The sequence below is a fragment of the Oncorhynchus mykiss genome, chromosome 20, assembly GCF_057628025.1.
Source record: "Oncorhynchus mykiss isolate SJ-2025 chromosome 20, ASM5762802v1, whole genome shotgun sequence".
Lineage (NCBI taxonomy): Eukaryota > Metazoa > Chordata > Actinopteri > Salmoniformes > Salmonidae > Oncorhynchus > Oncorhynchus mykiss.
Genome location: NC_143041.1, coordinates 44,537,447 through 44,558,271, shown reverse-complemented (window position 1 = coordinate 44,558,271; position 20,825 = coordinate 44,537,447). Strand labels below are relative to the sequence as shown.

At 43.5% G+C, this 20,825-nt stretch overlaps 2 protein-coding genes across 5 annotated transcripts in view; both read left to right on the top strand.

Moving 5' to 3' along the window:
• LOC100301650 (calcium-activated potassium channel subunit alpha-1a) overlaps positions 1 to 20,825 on the top strand; it is a 204,527-nt gene that overhangs the window by 8,499 nt on the left and 175,203 nt on the right. The window lies entirely within an intron of this gene.
• On the top strand, positions 17,957 to 19,401 carry LOC149974607 (uncharacterized; the record flags this gene model as incomplete). Its single annotated transcript, XM_090213115.1, has 1 exon — positions 17,957 to 19,401. A coding segment is annotated over one exon (1,302 nt), but the record flags the coding sequence as incomplete, so codon positions are not given.

Genomic DNA, 20,825 nt, shown 5'->3' with positions numbered 1-20,825 from the left:
TATGATCTCTGTAATTGCAAACAAAGGTTTCTGTACCAAATATTAAGTTCTGCTTTTCTGATGTATCAAATACTTATGTCATGCATTAAAATGCAAATGAATTACTTAAAAATCATACAATGTGATTTTCTGGATTTTTGTTTTAGATTCCGTCTCTCACAGTTGAAGTGTACCTATGATAAAAATGACAGACATGCTTTGTAAGTAGGAAAACCTGCAAAATCGGCAGTGTATCAAATACTTGTTCTCCCCACTGTAGATAGATTGATAGATTGATAGATTGATAGATAGACACCGAGAGAGCGGTGTGTATTGATAGATAAATAGATTTTGGATAAATCCCTATTCTTATCCTCTAAACTTGTAGAAAAATCTAATACATTGTTCAGTACAGGTAACAACTCATCAAATATGTGGCTAGACAGTGAGTTCCTAGTTGAATCCTCCAGTGTAGTAATGATCTCCCAGCCTAATGCACATTAGTGAGAGAGATGGCAAAGGGAGGGAAGGACAATCCTCTGACCTTCAGTGATCTCTCTCGCTCTCTCGCTCTCTCTCTCCATTTCAATTCATTTAAATTCAAGAGCCTTTATTGACATGGGAAACATATGTTAACATTGCCAAAGCAAGTGAAATAGATAATAAACAAAAGTGAAATGAACAATAAAGTCAACAGGAAATATTACAATCACACATAAAAAGAATAGACATTTCAAATATCATATTTTGTCTATATACAGTGTTGTAACAATGTGCAAATAGTTAAAGTACAAACGGCAAATAAATAAGCATAAATATGGGTTGTATTTACAATGGTGTTTTGTTCTTCATTGGTTGACCTTTTCTTGTGGCAACAGGTCACACATCTTGCTGCTGTGATGTCACACTGTGGAATTTCACCCAGTAGATATGGGAGTTTATCAAAATTGGATTTGTTTTCGAATTCTTTGTGGGTCTGTGTAATCTGAAGGAAATGTGTGTCTCTAATATGGTCATACATTGATTTGGCAGGAGGTTAGGAAGTGCAGCTCAGTTTCTACCTCATTTTGTGGGCAGGGTGCACATAGCCTGTCTTCTCTTGAGAGCCAGGTCTGCCTACGGCGACCTTTCTCAATAGCAAGGCTATGCTCACTGAGTCTTTACATAGTCAAAGCTTTCCTTAATTTTGGGTCAGTCACAGTGGTCAGGTATTATGCCATGGTGTACTCCCTGTTTCGGGCCAAATAGCTTTCTAGTTTTCTCTGTTTTTTCTTAATTCTTTTCAACGTGCCAAGTCATTATCTTATCTTTTTGATTTCTCATGATTCGTTTTGGTCTAATTGTGTTCTCGCTCGCTCGCTCTCTCTCTGTCTCTGTCTCTCTCTCTCTCTCTCTCGCTCGCTCGCTCTCTGTCTCTGTCTCTGTCTCTGTCTCTCTCTCTCTCTCTCTCTCTCTCTCTCTCGGTCTCTCTCTCTGTCTCTCTCTCTGTCTCTCTCTCTCTGTCTCTCTCTCTCTGTCTCTGTCTCTCTCTGTTTCTGTCTCTCTCTCTCGCTCGCTCTCTGTCTCTGTCTCTGTCTCTCTCTCTCTCTCTGTCTCTCTCTCTCTCTCTCTCACTCTCGTTCTCCTGCTCTCTCACTGTTACCAATCATTGTATCAACCATGTCTACTATAGATCATTCAATCACTCTAATCAGCGTGGATTTATTTGAGAACACCGATTTGAGTTACTTAAGAAAATAATCATTAGTGTTTCTCATTTTGATGTGTTGACTTTCAATAGCAGATGAGATGACAGCTACTGTAGAGGCAACACTAAGAGACCTGAACCAGTATAGATGACTACTACTGTAGAGGCAACACTAAGAGACCTGAACCAGTATAGATGTCTACTACTGTAGAGGCAACACTAAGAGACCTGAACCAGTATAGATGTCTACTACTGTAGAGGCAACACTAAGAGACCTGAACCAGTATAGATGACTACTACTGTAGAGGCAACACTAAGAGACCTGAACCAGTATAGATGACTACTACTGTAGAGGCAACACTAAGAGACCTGAACCAGTATAGATGACCGCTACTGAATGACTGAACACTAGGTAGGAGTTGGTTAAATCACAGAGAGACTGGAACACTAGGAGTTGGTTAAATCACAGAGAGACTGGAACACTAGGAGTTGGTTAAATCACAGAGAGACTGAAATACTAGGAGTTGGTTAAATCACAGAGAGACTGGAACACTAGGAGTTGGTTAAATCACAGAGAGACTGGAACACTAGGAGTTGGTTAAATCACAGAGAGACTGAAATACTAGGTAATAATGAGTGAGCCAGTGACTTTTCTGAACCATATCGAACGAACATGAATCACTCTTCCTCCACCGCGTGCCATCCATCTCTCCCTCCCTTCTGCTCTCTCCTCTTTTGCATTTCTCTCACTCACTCGCTCCTGTCATGTCTTCTCTCTTCCACTACCCCCCCCCCCCAATAATCACACACCCACACACAAAGGTGTAATGTCAGACAGTCGCCAGGCAACAGATGCAATGTCAGTCAGTTGGCAGGCAACGGATGTAATGTCAGTCATTCGCCAGGCAACAGATGTAATGTCAGTCAGTCGCTAGGCAACGGATGCAATGTCAGTCAGCCGCCTGGCAACAGATGTAATGTCAGTCAGTCTCCAGGCAACAGATGTAATGTCAGTCAGTCGCTAAGCAACGGATGTAATGTCAGTCAGTCGATAGGCAGCAGATGTAATGTCAGTCAGTCTACAGGCAACAGATGTAATGTAACGTCAGTCAGTCGCTAGGCAACAGATGTAATGTCAGTCAGTCACCAGGCAACAGATGTAATGTCAGTAAGTCGACAGGCAACAGATGTAATGCCAGTCAGTCGCTAGGCAACAGATGTAATGTCAGTAAGTCGGCAGGCAACAGATGTAATGTCAGTCAAAAGGCAACTGATAAAATGTCAGTCAGTTGCCAGTCAACAAATGTAATGTTAGTCAGTCGCCAGGCAACAGGCACATACATGTATACTATCTTTTGGGGGGGTTGCTAAGCAACAAACAAAGTATTTCATTATAAGAGAAAATCCTACCCTTTATGCAATTGTTTAGGCTCAGGATCTGGCTTGGGTAGCAGAGAGACAGTTAGTGTAGAGACACCGTTTCCCACCCAGTCATGTGATTAGCATCACAAACAAAACAGCGAGATAAGAGCAGGGTCTTTTAGTTTCCCAAATCATCTGTTCTGTTTCTCTTTGTTGTTTTTAGTTGGTTGCTCTCTCTCTCTCTGAACGAGATATCCCCCCCCCCCCCCACCCACCCACTCCAGTGTTCTAGAATGGGGGAGCTCTACTTCTGGGCTTCTTCCCAAATGACACCCTATTCCCTTCATAGTGCACTATTTTTGACCAGGGCCCATAAGGCTCTGGTCAGACGTAGTGCACTATATAGGGAATAGGGTGCTATTTTGGATGTATACCCTAGATTGACTGTAATCCCTCCCCTCTGCCCTCGTTACCTCCTCTTTCACAGATCTGAGACAACTGTGTAGGGGTAAACAACGGGCGAGATGCGGAACAGAGATGAGGAACAGTGCATGTTTAAGCAATAAGGCACGAGTGGGTGTGGTCTATGGCCAATATATCACGGCTAAGGGCTGTTCTTATGCACGACGCAAAGCAGAGTGCCTGGACACAGCCCTTAGCCGTGGTATATTGGCCATACAGCACAAACCTCCGAGATGCCTTGCTGCTATTATAAACTGGTTAACAACATAATTAGATCAGTAAAAATGCATGTTTTGCCATACCCATGGTATATGGTCTGATATACCATGGCTGTCAGCCAATCAGCATTCAGGGCTCAAACCACCCAGTTTATAATTAATAATAACAGACAGTAAAGAGATGCGGAACAGTTCATGTTTAATAAAAACAGACATTCAAGAGATAAGGAACACGTTTGGTCCATATAGCCATTCAGTAAGTTGACTAGGAGGACAAGGACCCATCATCTTCACAGTGTGCATCAGGTTGGGGTCAATTACAATTGCATTTCTAATTCCAAATTAAAGTCTGGATTTCAAGCAGGAAGTGGAGAATGTACTTGGAATTGGATTGGAATTGCAGCAAACTTAAACAAAAGTTAATTAGAATGTAATTGGAATTTAGAGTGTCTGCATTGAAATTTGAATTTGCATCCCAAATGGCACTCTATTCCCTATATAGTGCTCTACTTTTAGGGTGGTCCTAGTCAAAAGTAGTGCACTATGAAGTGAATAGGGTGTCATTTGGGATGCTACCCTTAAACTGATGGGGATTTGGGTAAACCATGGCCCCATCCATGCCCTCTCTAATCAATGTGTATCACTGCTGAGTGACTCAGAATGTCTAGAGATGTGGAGGGAGGAGGGGAGGGGGGTGGAGGAGGGGGAGGAGGAGGAAGAGGAGGGTGGGGAGAGAGGACGACTGGAGAGGACAGGGGAGGATGGAGGGGGTAGTGTGAGAGGATGGATGAGGAGAGAGGGGGATGGATGAGGAGAGAGGGCGATGGATCTGTCTGCTTCACGTCTGGTCTGATCAAGTCTAGAACCATAGGCACGGAGAAGAGACAGGAGAATGAGAGAGGAGAGAGAGAGGAGGGTGAAGAGACAGTAGAATGAGAGAGGAGAGAGAGAGGAGGGTGAAGAGACAGTAGAATGAGAGAGGAGAGAGAGAGGAGGGTGAAGAGACAGTAGAATGAGAGAGGAGAGAGAGAGGAGGGTGAAGAGACAGTAGAATGAGAGTGTAGGTAGAGAGGAGGGTGAAGAGACAGGATGATGAGAGAGGAGAGAGGAGGGTGAAGAGACAGTAGAATGAGAGAGGAGATAGAGAGGAGGGTGAAGACAGTAGAATGAGAGAGGAGAGAGAGAGGAGGGTGAAGAGACAGTAGAATGAGAGAGGAGAGAGAGAGGAGGGTGAAGAGACAGTAGAATGAGAGTGTAGGTAGAGAGGAGGGTGAAGAGACAGGATGATGAGAGAGGAGAGAGGAGGGTGAAGAGACAGGAGGATGAGAGAGGAGAGAGGAGGGTGAAGAGACAGTAGAATGAGAGGAGAGAGAGAGGAGGGTGAAGAGACAGGAGGATGAGAGAGGAGAGAGGAGGATGAGGAGAGGAGAGAGGAGGGTGAAGAGACAGGAAGATGAGAGAGGAGGGAGAATTAGGAAAGGAGGAGGGATGGAGGGAGGAGGAGAGGGGGCGTTCTGTTTGATTCACATCTGGTGACTGGTCTGCCAAACGGATCAGACCTCGAACCATGTACACACACAGTCCCATGTTCACACCACAGGCATGTCCCTAGACTGACACACTGTCTTAGTGATACTCACTAGGTTGTTTATTGATGAAACACCACACATGCACCCATCTGAAGAGAGACTTTAGCCCAAAACCCTAAAGCCTGTTAATCACATTGACTGGTGCTGTACTGAGATTTAATCCACATTTAAATCTACAATAAACCCCAAAGCCTGTTAATCAGAATGACTGGTGCTGTACTGAGATTTAATCCACATTTAAACCTACAATAAACTCTAAAGCCTGTTAATCAGAATGACTGGTGCTGTACTGAGATTTAATCCACATTTAAATCTACAATAAACTCTAAAGCCTGTTAATCAGAATGACTGGTGCTGTACTGAGATTTAATCCACATTTAAACCTACAATAAACCCTAAAGCCTGTTAATCTAAAGCCTGTTAATCAGAATGACTGGTGCTGTACTGAGATTTAATCCACATTTAAATCTACAATAAACTCTAAAGCCTGTTAATCAGAATGACTGGTGCTGTACTGAGATTTAATCCACATTTAAACCTACAATAAACCCTAAAGCCTGTTAATCTAAAGCCTGTTAATCAAATTGACTGGTGCTGTACTGAGATTTAATCCACCTTTAAACCTACAATAAACCCTAAAGCCTGTTAATCTAAAGCCTGTTAATCTAAAGCCTGTTAATCCAATTGACTGTACTGAGATTTATTCCACATTTAAACCTACAATAAACCCTAAAGCCTGTTAATCAAATTGACTGTACTGAGATTTAATCCACATTTAAACCTACAATAAACCCTAAAGCCTGTTAATCTAAAGCCTGTTAATCTAAAGCCTGTTAATCAAATTGACTGTACTGAGATTTAATCCAAATTTAAACCAACAAAGCTTAATGTAGATATAATACGGCAATAATCATACAATTAATGAAATACTACCAATGATCAACAAGTGAGTTGTTTATTGGCACTCATTTCAGTACCTCATTTCACTGGTCATGTCTGTTTTATATGCCATACATTCAAATAGACTCAACTGTAGCTGAGAGAGGAAGAGGGACAGAGATTGTGCATATGACAGTTCAATTCTTACGTGGAAAGAGTTATAGGGCTCTATACAGTCTGTTTGGCCGAAGCGTTACAGATTGAGCGATTGAAAATGTAACGATAATTGCCAATTGACCGTGACACGTGCAGCATTTACAGTGGATGCACTCTCCACTAACACCGGGAATATTTAAACATCAATTGGGTTTTAGCGCTGAATTACTGCGACACGGATTGAATAGAGCCCTTATTCCTGTTCTCTGTGAAGGATGTGAAACTCCCCCGTATCTTACAATGTTATGCCTAGGTGAGTTGAAAAGGATTATGGGTCAAAAACAAGAATGGGAATTAATGGAGATGTTCTGGAAATGTTCAAATTTAAGCAGTCACAGAAGGAGTTTCACAGAAGGAGTTTCACAGAACAGAAATACTATTATGAGTACAGCACTAAGCAGCCTGAAGGAGTTTCACAGAACAGTAATACTATTATGAGTACAGCACTAAGCAGCCTGAAGGAGTTTCACAGAACAGTAATACTATTATGAGTACAGCACTAAGCAGCCTGAAGGAGTTTCACAGAACAGTAATACTATTATGAGTACAGCACTAAGCAGCCTGAAGGAGTATCACAGAAGTGTAATACTATTATGAGTACAGCACTAAGCAGCCTGAAGGAGTTTCACAGAACAGTAATACTATTATGAGTACAGCACTAAGCAGCCTGAAGGAGTTTCACAGAACAGTAATACTATTATGAGTACAGCACTAAGCAGTCTGAAGGAGTTTCACAGAACAGTAATACTATTATGAGCACAGCACTAAGCAGTCTGAAGGAGTTTCACAGAAGTGTAATACTATTATGAGTACAGCACTAAGCAGCCTGAAGGAGTTTCACAGAACAGTAATACTATTATGAGCACAGCACTAAGCAGTCTGAAGGAGTTTCACAGAAGTGTAATACTATTCTGAGTACAGCACTAAGCAGCCTGAAGGAGTTTCACAGAACAGTAACACTATTATGAGCACAGCACTAAGCAGTCTGAAGGAGTTTCACATAAGTGTAATACTATTATGAGTACAGCACTAAGCAGCCTGGAGGAGTTTCACAGAACAGTAATACTATTATGAGTACAGCACTAAGCAGCCTGAATGAGTTTCACAGAACAGTAATACTATTATGAGTAGAGCACTAAGCAGCCTGAAGGAGTTTCACAGAACAGTAATACTATTATGAGTACAGCACTAAGCAGCCTGAAGGAGTTTCACAGAAGTGTAATACTATTATGAGTACAGCACTAAGCAGCCTGAAGGAGTTTCACAGAACAGTAATACTATTATGAGTACAGCACTAAGCAGCCTGAAGGAGTTTCACAGAACAGTAATACTATTATGAGTACAGCACTAAGCAGCCTGAAGGAGTTTCACAGAAGTGTAATACTATTATGAGTACAGCACTAAGCAGCCTGAAGGAGTTTCACAGAACAGTAATACTATTATGAGTACAGCACTAAGCAGCCTGAAGGAGTTTCACAGAACAGTAATACTATTATGAGTACAGCACTAAGCAGCCTGAAGGAGTTTCACAGAAGTGTAATACTATTATGAGTACAGCACTAAGCAGCCTGAAGGAGTTTCACAGAACAGTAATACTATTATGAGTACAGCACTAAGCAGCCTGAAGGAGTTTCACAGAACAGTAATACTATTATGAGTACAGCACTAAGCAGCCTGAAGGAGTTTCACAGAACAGTAATACTATTATGAGTACAGCACTAAGCAGCCTGGAGGAGTTTCACAGAACAGTAATACTATTATGAGCACAGCACTAAGCAGCCTGGAGGAGTTTCACAGAACAGTAATACTATTATGAGTACAGCACTAAGCAGCCTGGAGGAGTTTCACAGAACAGTAATACTATTATGAGTACAGCACTAAGCAGCCTGAAGGAGTTTCACAGAACAGTAATACTATTATGAGCACAGCACTAAGCAGCCTGGAGGAGTTTCACAGAACAGTAATACTATTATGAGCACAGCACTAAGCAGCCTGAAGGAGTTTCACAGAACAGTAATACTATTATGAGTACAGCACTAAGCAGCCTGAAGGAGTTTCACAGAACAGTAATACTATTATGAGTACAGCACTAAGCAGCCTGAAGGAGTTTCACAGAACAGTAATACTATTATGAGTACAGCACTAAGCAGCCTGAAGGAGTTTCACAGAACAGTAATACTATTATGAGTACAGCACTAAGCAGCCTGAAGGAGTTTCACAGAACAGTAATACTATTATGAGTAGAGCACTAAGCAGCCTGAAGGAGTTTCTAATTAATTAACTGGACAAAAATGGGATATTGCACTTATTAGACCGTAGCCCAAATAAAAGCTTTAATACTACTATTTTATGTTATTTATTATTATTTTTTGGGGGGATTCTTCCTTCGTCTTTTAATTTTCTTCTCCATAGAGAACGGATTTATTTATAATCGAGATCGTGTGACATGTGTAGTAATACGTTTTTTTTGAATAATGCAAAGAGATTGTGTCGCGTGGAGGGACACGTTCTATTTCTGTTGAAAGACTCCTTCCTTTGAGAAACGATGTTGAGGGATCCAGGGAGGATACGATCATAGGGCCGATCAGTGGCATCCACTGTCAGATGTGGTAGAGCCTAGATTTAGGCTGGATGAAAGTTTGACCTACATTTTAGACGGGAATAATGTATCAGATAATCAGAAAGCTGATCAGTCACCAAGCTAGTGCTGTTACAGTGGTTGGTGATGTATGGATGTATGCTTGAAAGTTCCATTGACATGTTATTAATGACATTTTTACGGGGGAACAATTATGATTAAAAACAACAAAAGTAAATTTTTCCATCAGTGCAAAATTTACATCAGAACTGCAAAAACTCCAGAAAGACTCAGGCTTACCTGAGAATGTTGTTGTTGTCATGTTGTGTTGCTACCATGCTGTGTTGTCATGTGTTGCTGCCTTGCTATGTTGTTGTCTTTAGGTCTCTCTCTTTATGTAGTGTTGTCTTTAGGTCTCTCTTTATGTGTTGTTGTGTTGTCTTAGGTGTCTCTTTATGTAGTGTTGTGGTGTCTTAGGTCTCTTTATGTAGTGTTTTCTTAGGTCTCTCTTTATGTAGTGTTGTGGTGTCTTAGGTCTCTCTTTATGTGGTGTTGTGGTGTCTTAGGTCTCTCTTTATGTAGTGTTGTGTTGTCTTATAGGTCTCTCTTTATGTAGTGCTGTGTTGTCTTATAGGTCTCTCTTTATGTAGTGCTGTGTTGTCTTAGGTCTCTATTTATGTAGTGTTGTGGTGTCTTAGGTCTCTCTTTATGTAGTGTTGTGGTGTCTTAGGTCTCTCTTTATGTAGTGTTGTGGTGTCTTAGGTCTCTCTTTATGTAGTGTTGTGGTGTCTTAGGTCTCTCTTTATGTAGTGTTGTCTTAGGTCTCTCTTTATGTAGTGTTGTGTTGTCTCAGGTCTCTCTTTATGTAGTGTTGTGGTGTCTTAGGTCTCTCTTTATGTAGTGCTGTGTTGTCTCAGGTCTCTCTTTATGTAGTGCTGTGTTGTCTCTCTTTATGTAGTGTTGTGGTGTCTTAGGTCTCTCTTTATGTAGTGCTGTGTTGTCTCTCTTTATGTAGTGTAGTGTTGTCTCTCTTTATGTAGTGTAGTGTTGTCTCAGGTCTCTCTTTATGTAGTGTTGTGGTGTCTCAGGTCTCTCTTTATGTAGTGCTGTGTTGTCTCTCTTTATGTAGTGTAGTGTTGTCTCAGGTCTCTCTTTATGTAGTGTTGTGGTGTCTCAGGTCTCTCTTTATGTAGTGTTGTAGTGTCTCTCTATATGTAGTGTTGTGGTGTCTCTCTTTATGTAGTGTAGTGTTGTCTCTCTTTATGTAGTGTAGTGTTGTCTTAGGTCTCTCTTTATGTAGTGCTGTGTTGTCTCAGGTCTCTCTTTATGTAGTGTTGTGGTGTCTCAGGTCTCTCTTTATGTAGTGCTGTGTTGTCTCTCTTTATGTAGTGCTGTGTTGTCTCTCTTTATGTAGTGCTGTGTTGTCTCAGGTCTCTCTTTATGTAGTGCTGTGTTGTCTCTCTTTATGTAGTGCTGTGTTGTCTCTCTTTATGTAGTGCTGTGTTGTCTCTCTTTATGTAGTGCTGTGTTGTCTCTCTTTATGTAGTGCTGTGTTGTCTTTCTTGTCGTGACGTGTGTTTTGTCCTATATTTATCTTTTATTTATTTATTTTTCATCTCAGCCACCGGCCCCAGCAGGAGGCCTTTTGCCTTTTTGGTAGGCCGTCATTGTAAATAAGAATTTGTTCTTAACTGACTTGCCGAGTTAAATAAAGGTTAAATAAAATACAAAAAATACAATCTTGGCACACCTGTATTTGGGGAGTTTCTCCCATTCTTCTCTGCAGATCCTCTCAAACTCTAAACGAGATACAATCAACATTTTTTTTTACATCAACAAATAAAATAGTAATTGGTAATAATATTATGCATTTTAAATAGCACAACCATATTATGTCACTGACATTTCAGAATAGCTTATCCCAAACAATGAGCGAGCACGCCACAGGTAAAGTAGAAATGGGCACGCCACAGGTAAAGTAGAGATGGACAGGCCACAGGTAAAGTAGAGATGGACAGGCCACAGGTAAAGTAGAGATGGACAGGCCACAGGTAAAGTAGAGATGGACAGGCCACAGGTAAAGTAGAGATGGACAGGCCACAGGTAAAGTAGAGATGGACAGGCCACAGGTAAAGTAGAGATGGACACGCCACAGGTAAAGTAGAGATGGACAGGCCACAGGTAAAGTAGAGATGGACAGGCCACAGGTAAAGTAGAGATGGACAGGCCACAGGTAAAGTAGAGATGGACATGCCACAGGTAAAGTAGAGATGGACAGGCCACAGGTAAAGTAGAGATGGACATGCCACAGGTAAAGTAGAGATGGACACGCCACAGGTAAAGTAGAGATGGACAGGCCACAGGTAAAGTAGAGATGGACAGGCCACAGGTAAAGTAGAGATGGACAGGCCACAGGTAAAGTAGAGATGGACATGCCACAGGTAAAGTAGAGATGGACAGGCCACAGGTAAAGTAGAGATGGACAGGCCACAGGTAAAGTAGAGATGGGAACGCCACAGGTAAAGTAGAGATGGACATGCCACAGGTAAAGTAGAGATGGACACGCCACAGGTAAAGTAGAGATGGGAACGCTACAGGTAAAGTAGAGATGGACACGCCACAGGTAAAGTAGAGATGGACAGGCCACAGGTATAGTAGAGATGGACAGGCCACAGGTAAAGTAGAAATGGGCACGCCACAGGTAAAGTAGAGATGGACAGGCCACAGGTAAAGTAGAGATGGACACGCCACAGGTAAAGTAGAGATGGACAGGCCACAGGTAAAGTAGAGATGGACACGCCACAGGTAAAGTAGAGATGGACACGCCACAGGTAAAGTAGAGATGGACAGGCCACAGGTAAAGTAGAGATGGACAGGCCACAGGTAAAGTAGAGATGGACAGGCCACAGGTAAAGTAGAGATGGACAGGCCACAGGTAAAGTAGAGATGGACAGGCCACAGGTAAAGTAGAGATGGACACGCCACAGGTAAAGTAGAGATGGACAGGCCACAGGTAAAGTAGAGATGGACAGGCCACAGGTAAAGTAGAGATGGACAGGCCACAGGTAAAGTAGAGATGGACATGCCACAGGTAAAGTAGAGATGGACAGGCCACAGGTAAAGTAGAGATGGACATGCCACAGGTAAAGTAGAGATGGACACGCCACAGGTAAAGTAGAGATGGACAGGCCACAGGTAAAGTAGAGATGGACAGGCCACAGGTAAAGTAGAGATGGACAGGCCACAGGTAAAGTAGAGATGGACATGCCACAGGTAAAGTAGAGATGGACAGGCCACAGGTAAAGTAGAGATGGACAGGCCACAGGTAAAGTAGAGATGGGAACGCCACAGGTAAAGTAGAGATGGACATGCCACAGGTAAAGTAGAGATGGACACGCCACAGGTAAAGTAGAGATGGGAACGCTACAGGTAAAGTAGAGATGGACACGCCACAGGTAAAGTAGAGATGGACAGGCCACAGGTAAGGTAGAGATGGACAGGCCACAGGTAAAGTAGAAATGGGCACGCCACAGGTAAAGTAGAGATGGACAGGCCACAGGTAAAGCAGAGATGGACACGCCACAGGTAAAGTAGAGATGGACAGGCCACAGGTAAAGTAGAGATGGACACGCCACAGGTAAAGTAGAGATGGACACGCCACAGGTAAAGTAGAGATGGACACGCCACAGGTAAAGTAGAGATGGGCACGCCACAGGTAAAGTAGAGATGGACACGCTCTCCAGAACGCACACTGCTACGAGATTCTCAAGCTGGTGAGTTGCGGTAGGAATGTTACCAACTAAACAGTGTTTTTTTGGGGGTGGCAAAATAAGATAACTTGATCATAAATGCATAAATGTACATTAAAGAAACACTATTGCTGTCACAAACAAATGTGAGCTCTCATCTGAACATGAATAAATAGGCAACCTTTAAATGACACGCAATAGGCCTGGAATGGATTAGGCCTACCGGTATTTCAGAGACTGGATTGTCACAGATTCTCCTTCAGGCATGTGTACAGATAGGGCTGTACCTTTGCAGAGCACATGCCCCTTTGGCCTTCCAGTCTCCAAAGTTCCCTCTTGGGTAGTGGTAGAATTTGGTGGTAGAATTTGGTGGTAGAATTTGGTGGTAGAATTTGGTGGTAGAATTTCTTTGTTTCCTTTATTTTGTCATTGTTGTTCGGAACCCACTGCCAGCCAGTAGGGCGGGATTACCAAACAGCCACATTTTTTGTGGGTTGGGGCCCCCTGGAGGTAAGGGGCCCCCATATAGCATAAGATAGAAAAATGTGTAGAATTGCTGGAAATTAGCTTTAAAAATGCAAACATTTATTTCAGCCTCATGACAAAATGTGTAGAATAGCAGAAAATTTGCTTTAAAACTGCAAAATGTTCTCTCAGCCTCATGGCAAAATATCAGCAAAAGCATGAGATGAGCTAGAAAACAGCGCATTCTTTCCCCTGCCTCGAGGCAAAAAGTGTAACATTGTGGGAAATTTGCTTTAAAGCTGCAATGTTTTCTCTTAGCCTCATGACAAAATGTGTAGAATAACATTACACAACTACTGACCACAACCACACAACGATTTCTGCTTGCCTCATTCATTCTTTATTAATTCATATGGTATTATAAATTGCGAATCCAGTAGAAATGAAAAGGATGTTCACATCCTCGGTCCCCTAAAGGTGAGAGCGGCGATCTTTTCCCTCTGAAGATGAAGCCAGGCGGCCATCTTTGATTTATGAGGTGATCTTTTCACTAAATTAATTGGTCTGAGGGATGTCTGATATCACCGCTGGCCATTTATCTCTGAACTCTGCCATTTCTGACATTAACAATTCATAGAGAAAGGCTTTTTTCATTCTACATTTTTAGACCTGCTCATTAACTAGCTGAGAGGATCACAGTGTGAAGCCAATTATATGTATTTAATGCCACCATTTAACTTAACCTTCTTCATCACCTTTTAACATGACCTTTTTTTTTAGCTCTTTCCTTCATCATCTTCTCTTTTTTTACTACTCAGTCATTATCTCCGCTCAGGGTACAGATTGACCAGGTGTTGTTTAAATGTCACGTGTCAATCAAACAGCCACTGAACGTTGTCCTGACCCCTGGTTTAGAACAACGTGGAGAGAACCACGGATCAGTATCTGACCCCTGGTTTAGAACAACGCGGAGAGAACCACGGATCAGTATCTGACCCCTGGTTTAGAATAACGTGGAGAGAACCACGGATCAGTATCTGACCCCTGGTTTAGAACAACGCGGAGAGAACCACGGATCAGTATCTGACCCCTGGTTTAGAACAACGTGGAGAGAACCACAGATCAGTATCTGACATCTGAGAGCTCAACTGACCCCTGGTTTAGAACAACGTGGAGAGAACCACGGATCAGTATCTGACATCTGAGAGCTCAATTGACCCCTGGTTTAGAACAACGTGGAGAGAACCACGGATCAGTTTCTGACCCCTGGTTTAGAACAACGTGGAGAGAACCACGGATCAGTATCTGACATCTGAGAGCTCAATTGACCCCTGGTTTAGAACAACGTGGAGAGAACCACGGATCAGTATCTGACCCCTGGTTTAGAACAACGTGGAGAGAACCACGGATCAGTATCTGACCCCTGGTTTAGAACAACGTGGAGAGAACCACGGATCAGTATCTGACCCCTGGTTTAGAACAACGTGGAGAGAACCACGGATCAGTATCTGACCCCTGGTTTAGAACAACGTGGAGAGAACCACGGATCAGTATCTGACCCCTGGTTTAGAACAACGTGGAGAGAACCACGGATCAGTATCTGACATCTGAGAGCTCAACTGACCCCTGGTTTAGAACAACGTGGAGAGAACCACGGATCAGTATCTGACCCCTGGTTTAGAACAACGTGGAGAGAACCACGGATCAGTATCTGACCCCTGGTTTAGAACAACGTGGAGAGAACCACGGATCAGTATCTGACCCCTGGTTTAGAACAACGTGGAGAGAACCACGGATCAGTATCTGACCCCTGGTTTAGAACAACGTGGAGAGAACCACGGATCAGTATCTGACATCTGAGAGCTCAACTGACCCCTGGTTTAGAACAACGTGGAGAGAACCACGGATCAGTATCTGACCCCTGGTTTAGAATAACGTGGAGAGAACCACGGATCAATATCTGACCCCTGGTTTAGAACAACGTGGAGAGAACCACGGATCAGTATCTGACCCCTGGTTTAGAACAACGTGGAGAGAACCACGGATCAGTATCTGACCCCTGGTTTAGAACAACGTGGAGAGAACCACGGATCAGTATCTGACATCTGAGAGCTCAATTGGAGGTTCATTACCGTACGTGTATTAGTATATAACATTTTATTTTATTTTATTTTATTAGATTTTATTTTATTTGACAATAGAAAAGTCTATATACAGTGTGTGCAAATTAAGTAAGATTAGGGAGGTAAGGCAATAAATAGGCCATAGTGGCAAAATAATTACAATTGATCAATTAAACACTGGAGTGATAGATGTGCAGAAGATGAATGTGTAAGTAGAGATACTGGGGTGCAAAGGAGCAAAATAAATAACAGTATGGTGATGAGGTAGTTGGGTGGGCTATTTACAGATGGGCAATGTACAGGTGCAATGATCTGTAAGATGCTCTGACAGCTGATGCTTAAAGTTAGTGAGAGAGATCTCCAGCTTCAGTGATTTTTAAAAATTAGTTCCAGTCATTGGCAGCAGAGAACTGGAAGGAAAGCCGGCCAAAGGGGGAGTTGGCTTTGGGGGTGACCAGTGAAATATACCTGCTGGAACGTGTGCTACGGGTGGGTGTTGCTATGGTGACCCGTGAGCTGAGATAAGGTGGGTCTTTACCTAGCAAAGACTTATAGATGACCTGGAGCCAGTGGGTTTGGTGACGAATATGAAGCGAGGGCAGCCAATGAGAGCATACAGGTCGCAGTGGTGGGTAGTATATGGGGCTTTGGTGACAAAACGGATGGCACTGTGATAGACTGCATCCAATTTGCTGAGTGGAGTGATTATGATCACATAGCCACAGTAGCCAACTTGGCCACTGTTAAAACTGTAACTTAAAGCGGGTACAGCATCAGTGTTCACAGTAAACGCACAATAGAAGTTACACAGAATTTTCACAATGTTCAAGTTTGCGCTCAGCAGACCTAAAATTACCTCAGTTCCGAATGTTTTTTGGGGTAACATTGGTTACACCCCAAGGCTTTACGACATACAGACTCAGTCACACCCCAAGGCTTTACCACCTACAGACTCAGTTACACCCCAAGGCTTTACCACCTACAGACTCAGTCACACCCCAAGGCTTTACCACCTACAGACTAGGTCACACCCCAAGGCTTTAGCACCTACAGACTCAGTCACACCTCAAGGCTTTACCACCTACAGACTCAGTCACACCCCAGGGCTTTACCACCTACAGACTCAGTTACACCCCAAGGCTTTACCACCTACAGACTCAGTCACACCCCAAGGCTTTACCACCTACAGACTCAGTCACACCCCAAGGCTTTAACCACCTACAGACTCAGTCACACCCCAAGGCTTTAGCACCTACAGACTCAGTCACACCCCAAGGCTTTAGCACCTACATACTCAGTCACACCACAAGGCTTTAACCACCTACAGACTCAGTCACACCACAAGGCTTTAACCACCTACAGACTCAGTCACACCCCAAGGCTTTAGCACCTACAGACTCAGTCACACCCCAAGGCTTTAGCACCTACAGACTCAGTCACACCACAAGGCTTTAACCACCTACAGACTCAGTCACACCACGAGGCTTTAACCACCTACAGACTCAGTCACACCACAGGGCTTTAGCACCTACAGACTCAGTCACACCACAAGGCTTTAGCACCTACAGACTCAGTCACACCCCAAGGCTTTACCAACTAGTTGTTCCAGGAACATGACATCACATCCAGTTCCTTTTCTAACAGCGTTATCAGGTCTGTCTGTGTGACAATGGCACAATGTTTCCTATATAGTTCACTACTACAGGCCCTGTTCAAAAGTAGTGCACTACATAAGAGATAGGATGCCATTTGGGATGCAGACAAGATCTGTGTGCCAGTGGGACCATTTCCCTGGCCAGACCATAGCAGATCCCTGACCAGACCATAGCAGATCCCTGACCAGACCATAGCAGATCCCTGACCAGACCATAGCAGATCCCTGACCAGACCATAGCAGATCCCTGACCAGACCATAGCAGATCCCTGACCAGACCATAGCAGATCCCTGGCCAGACCATAGCAGATCCCTGACCAGACCATAGCAGATCCCTGACCAGACCGTAGCAGGTCCCTGGCCAGACCGTAGCAGATCCCTGACCAGACCATAGCAGATCCCTGACCAGACCATAGCAGGTCCCAGACCAGATCCCTGACCAGACCATAGCAGATCCCTGGCCAGACCATAGCAGATCCCTGACCAGACCGTAGCAGATCCCTGGCCAGACCGTAGCAGATCCCTGACCAGACCATAGCAGATCCCTGACCAGACCATAGCAGATCCCTGACCAGACCATAGCAGATCCCTGTAGGAGATGTATCATGGTGATTGGTCTGGTCTTTAGAGGACACCTGGCTTGGCTCAGTGTGTGTGTGTGTGTGTGTGTGTGTGTGTGTGTGTGTGTGTGTGTGTGTGTGTGTGTGTGTGTGTGTGTGTGTGTGTGTGTTTGTGTGTGTAGGTGGGTGTGTGTGCTAGAGGACACACACTATTACCTATTGAGCTCTGGTTAATAGTATTGCACTAGGTAGGGAATAGAATATCATTTTGGATGCAAACTAGATTTCACATTAGTACACTGACGCTGTCAGATAATTTTGGGGGTAGATTGGACTAAATATGCTGTTTTCTGTTCTTAGCTGTTCTGTACTTTACAACTGTTACGGTTCTTTACTAAAAAAGGTTTGTAAATGATCTAAAAACACAAACAACCACAACAACAACAACCACAACAACAACCGCAACAACAACCACAACAACAACAACCACAACAACAACCACAACAACAACAACCACAACAACAACCACAACAACAACAACCACAACAACAACAACAACAACCACAACAACAACCACAACAACAACAACCGCAACAACAACCACAACAACAACCGCAACAACAACCACAACCACAACAACCGCAACAACAACCACAACAACCACAACCACAACAACAACAACCGCAACAACAACCACAACAACCACAACAACAACCACAACAACAACAACCACAACAACAACCACAACAACAACAACCGCAACAACAACCACAACAACAACAACCACAACAACAACCACAACAACAACAACCACAACAACAACCACAACAACAACCACAACAACAACAACCACAACAACAACCACAACAACAACAACCACAACAACCGCAACAACAACCACAACCACAACAACAACAACCACAACAACAACCACAACAACAACCGCAACAACAACCACAACCACAACAACAACCACAACAACAACCGCAACAACAACCACAACAACAACAACCACAACAACAACCGCAACAACAACCACAACAACAACAACCGCAACAACAACCACAACAACAACAACCGCAACAACAACCACAACAACAACAACCACAACAACAACCGCAACAACAACCACAACAACAACCGCAACAACAACCGCAACAACAACCGCGACAACAACCACAACAACAACAACCACAACAACAACCGCAACAACAACCACAACAACAACAACCGCAACAACAACCACAACAACAACAACCACAACAACAACCGCAACAACAACCACAACAACAACAACCGCAACAACAACCACAACAACAACAACCACAACAACAACCACAACAACAACAACCACAACAACAACAACCACAACAACAACCACAACAACAACAACCACAACAACAACAACCACAACAACAACCACAACAACAACAACCACAACAACAACAACCGCAACAACAACCACAACAACAACAACCGCAACAACAACCGCAACAACAACCGCAACAACAACAACAACAACCGCAACAACAACCACAACAACAACAACCACAACAACAACCGCAACAACAACCACAACAACAACCACAACAACAACAACCGCAACAACAACCACAACAACAACAACCACAACAACAACCGCAACAACAACCACAACAACAACCGCAACAACAACCACAACAACAACCGCGACAACAACCACGACAACATTCACAACAACAATATCACTGCTTTTAAATGAACTGTCAACAATAAACAGTAAACAAACACAGGAGAACAACAGCACCTGCAACTGTTTGTGTGTGCGAGTGTTTATTTGTATGCTCGCGTGTGTGTGCAGTGTCCAATAGGAGTTTGTTTTCCCCCACGATCCAAATGGTATATTGGAACAGCTGCAGTAAAGCCAAGCTGGGTTTACTCATGTTGGGTTTGGCACATTTCTACACATCATTATCAGTGTCGGTATTATCACTTCAAAATGGTTTGAATTTCCTCATGAAAGACCAGAAAGCCGAAGAATGATCCTATCCTCTCGGATAATATGAATCTTCTTGTTTCAGAAATATCTGTTCAGATGTGAGATTAGATATACTTGACTGTCTGTTGTTCACAGATATACAAACAATTTCATGAAGACGACTATCTATTAACACAGCCACAGAAAATAAGCAGGCTCTTGAAAAGGAACTGAAAGAGCTTCAACAAGACCAGTAGGAAAGCTCAGTTCACTTGAAAATCGCTCGTCATGCTCGTTTAAAAAAAAGGAGACTGCTGTCAAGAATAATATTTATCTTTGTCGTGTTCTGTATGTGTGTGTGTGTGTCTTCTGTTAGTAGCCTATCCCTTCCATTCATACATTCTTTGCGTTGTGTGGTTGCCATGGTGATTCCCCAGCTGTTAATGCTTGTAGCACAGCACATGCTGCTGCCCTGTTACATGCCAGGAGACACACAACACCCAAGTGCATGTTGGGAGCACGGCATGCTGTAATCCTGAGCATAAACACTGCAACAAAACACACGAGAGGCAACACACTCTGATTCCAATACACGTGGCATTGTTTAAGATGGTGGGAAGCATCGCACGCACGCACACACACACACACACACACACACACACACACACACACACACACACACACACACACACACACACACACACACACACACACACACAGCCATCATCATATTCTTCTCCCTTCAGTGAACATGTTCACATTGGCCTCTCAACCTACTCAGGACCCAGTGAAATTACATCAAGGGTCTACTCACAGGTCCTGAGCTCTACTCACAGGTCCTGAGCTCTACTCACAGGTCCTGAGCTCTACTCACAGGTCCTGAGCTCTACTCACAGGTCCTGAGCTCTAATCACAAGTCCTGAGGTTGCTGTGGGAATAGGGTTGACTCCCAAATGGCACCCTATTCCTTTTATAGTGCACTACTACTCAAAAGTATATAGGGATTAGGGTATAATTTGGGAAGCAACCAACATCTGACGGAGTGTAGTCATTGGGCGGCAAAGTGCAGTCTAGGGGGATTATGGGTAGAAAGGCGAGAAGCAGCAGGCAGCTATCTGACCGTGGTGGGGCTGTTGGGCTCTTCCATCCTGTCTAGATTTCCTGCTCTGTGAATCATGAGTCCCTGGAGACAGCAGACAGCCTAGTCCACTCACTGAGGTAGCAGACAGCCTAGTCCACTCACTGAGGTAGCAGACAGCCTAGTCTATTCACTGAGGTAGCAGACAGCCTAGTCTATTCACTGAGGTAGCAGACAGCCTAGTCTATTCACTGAGGTAGCAGACAGCC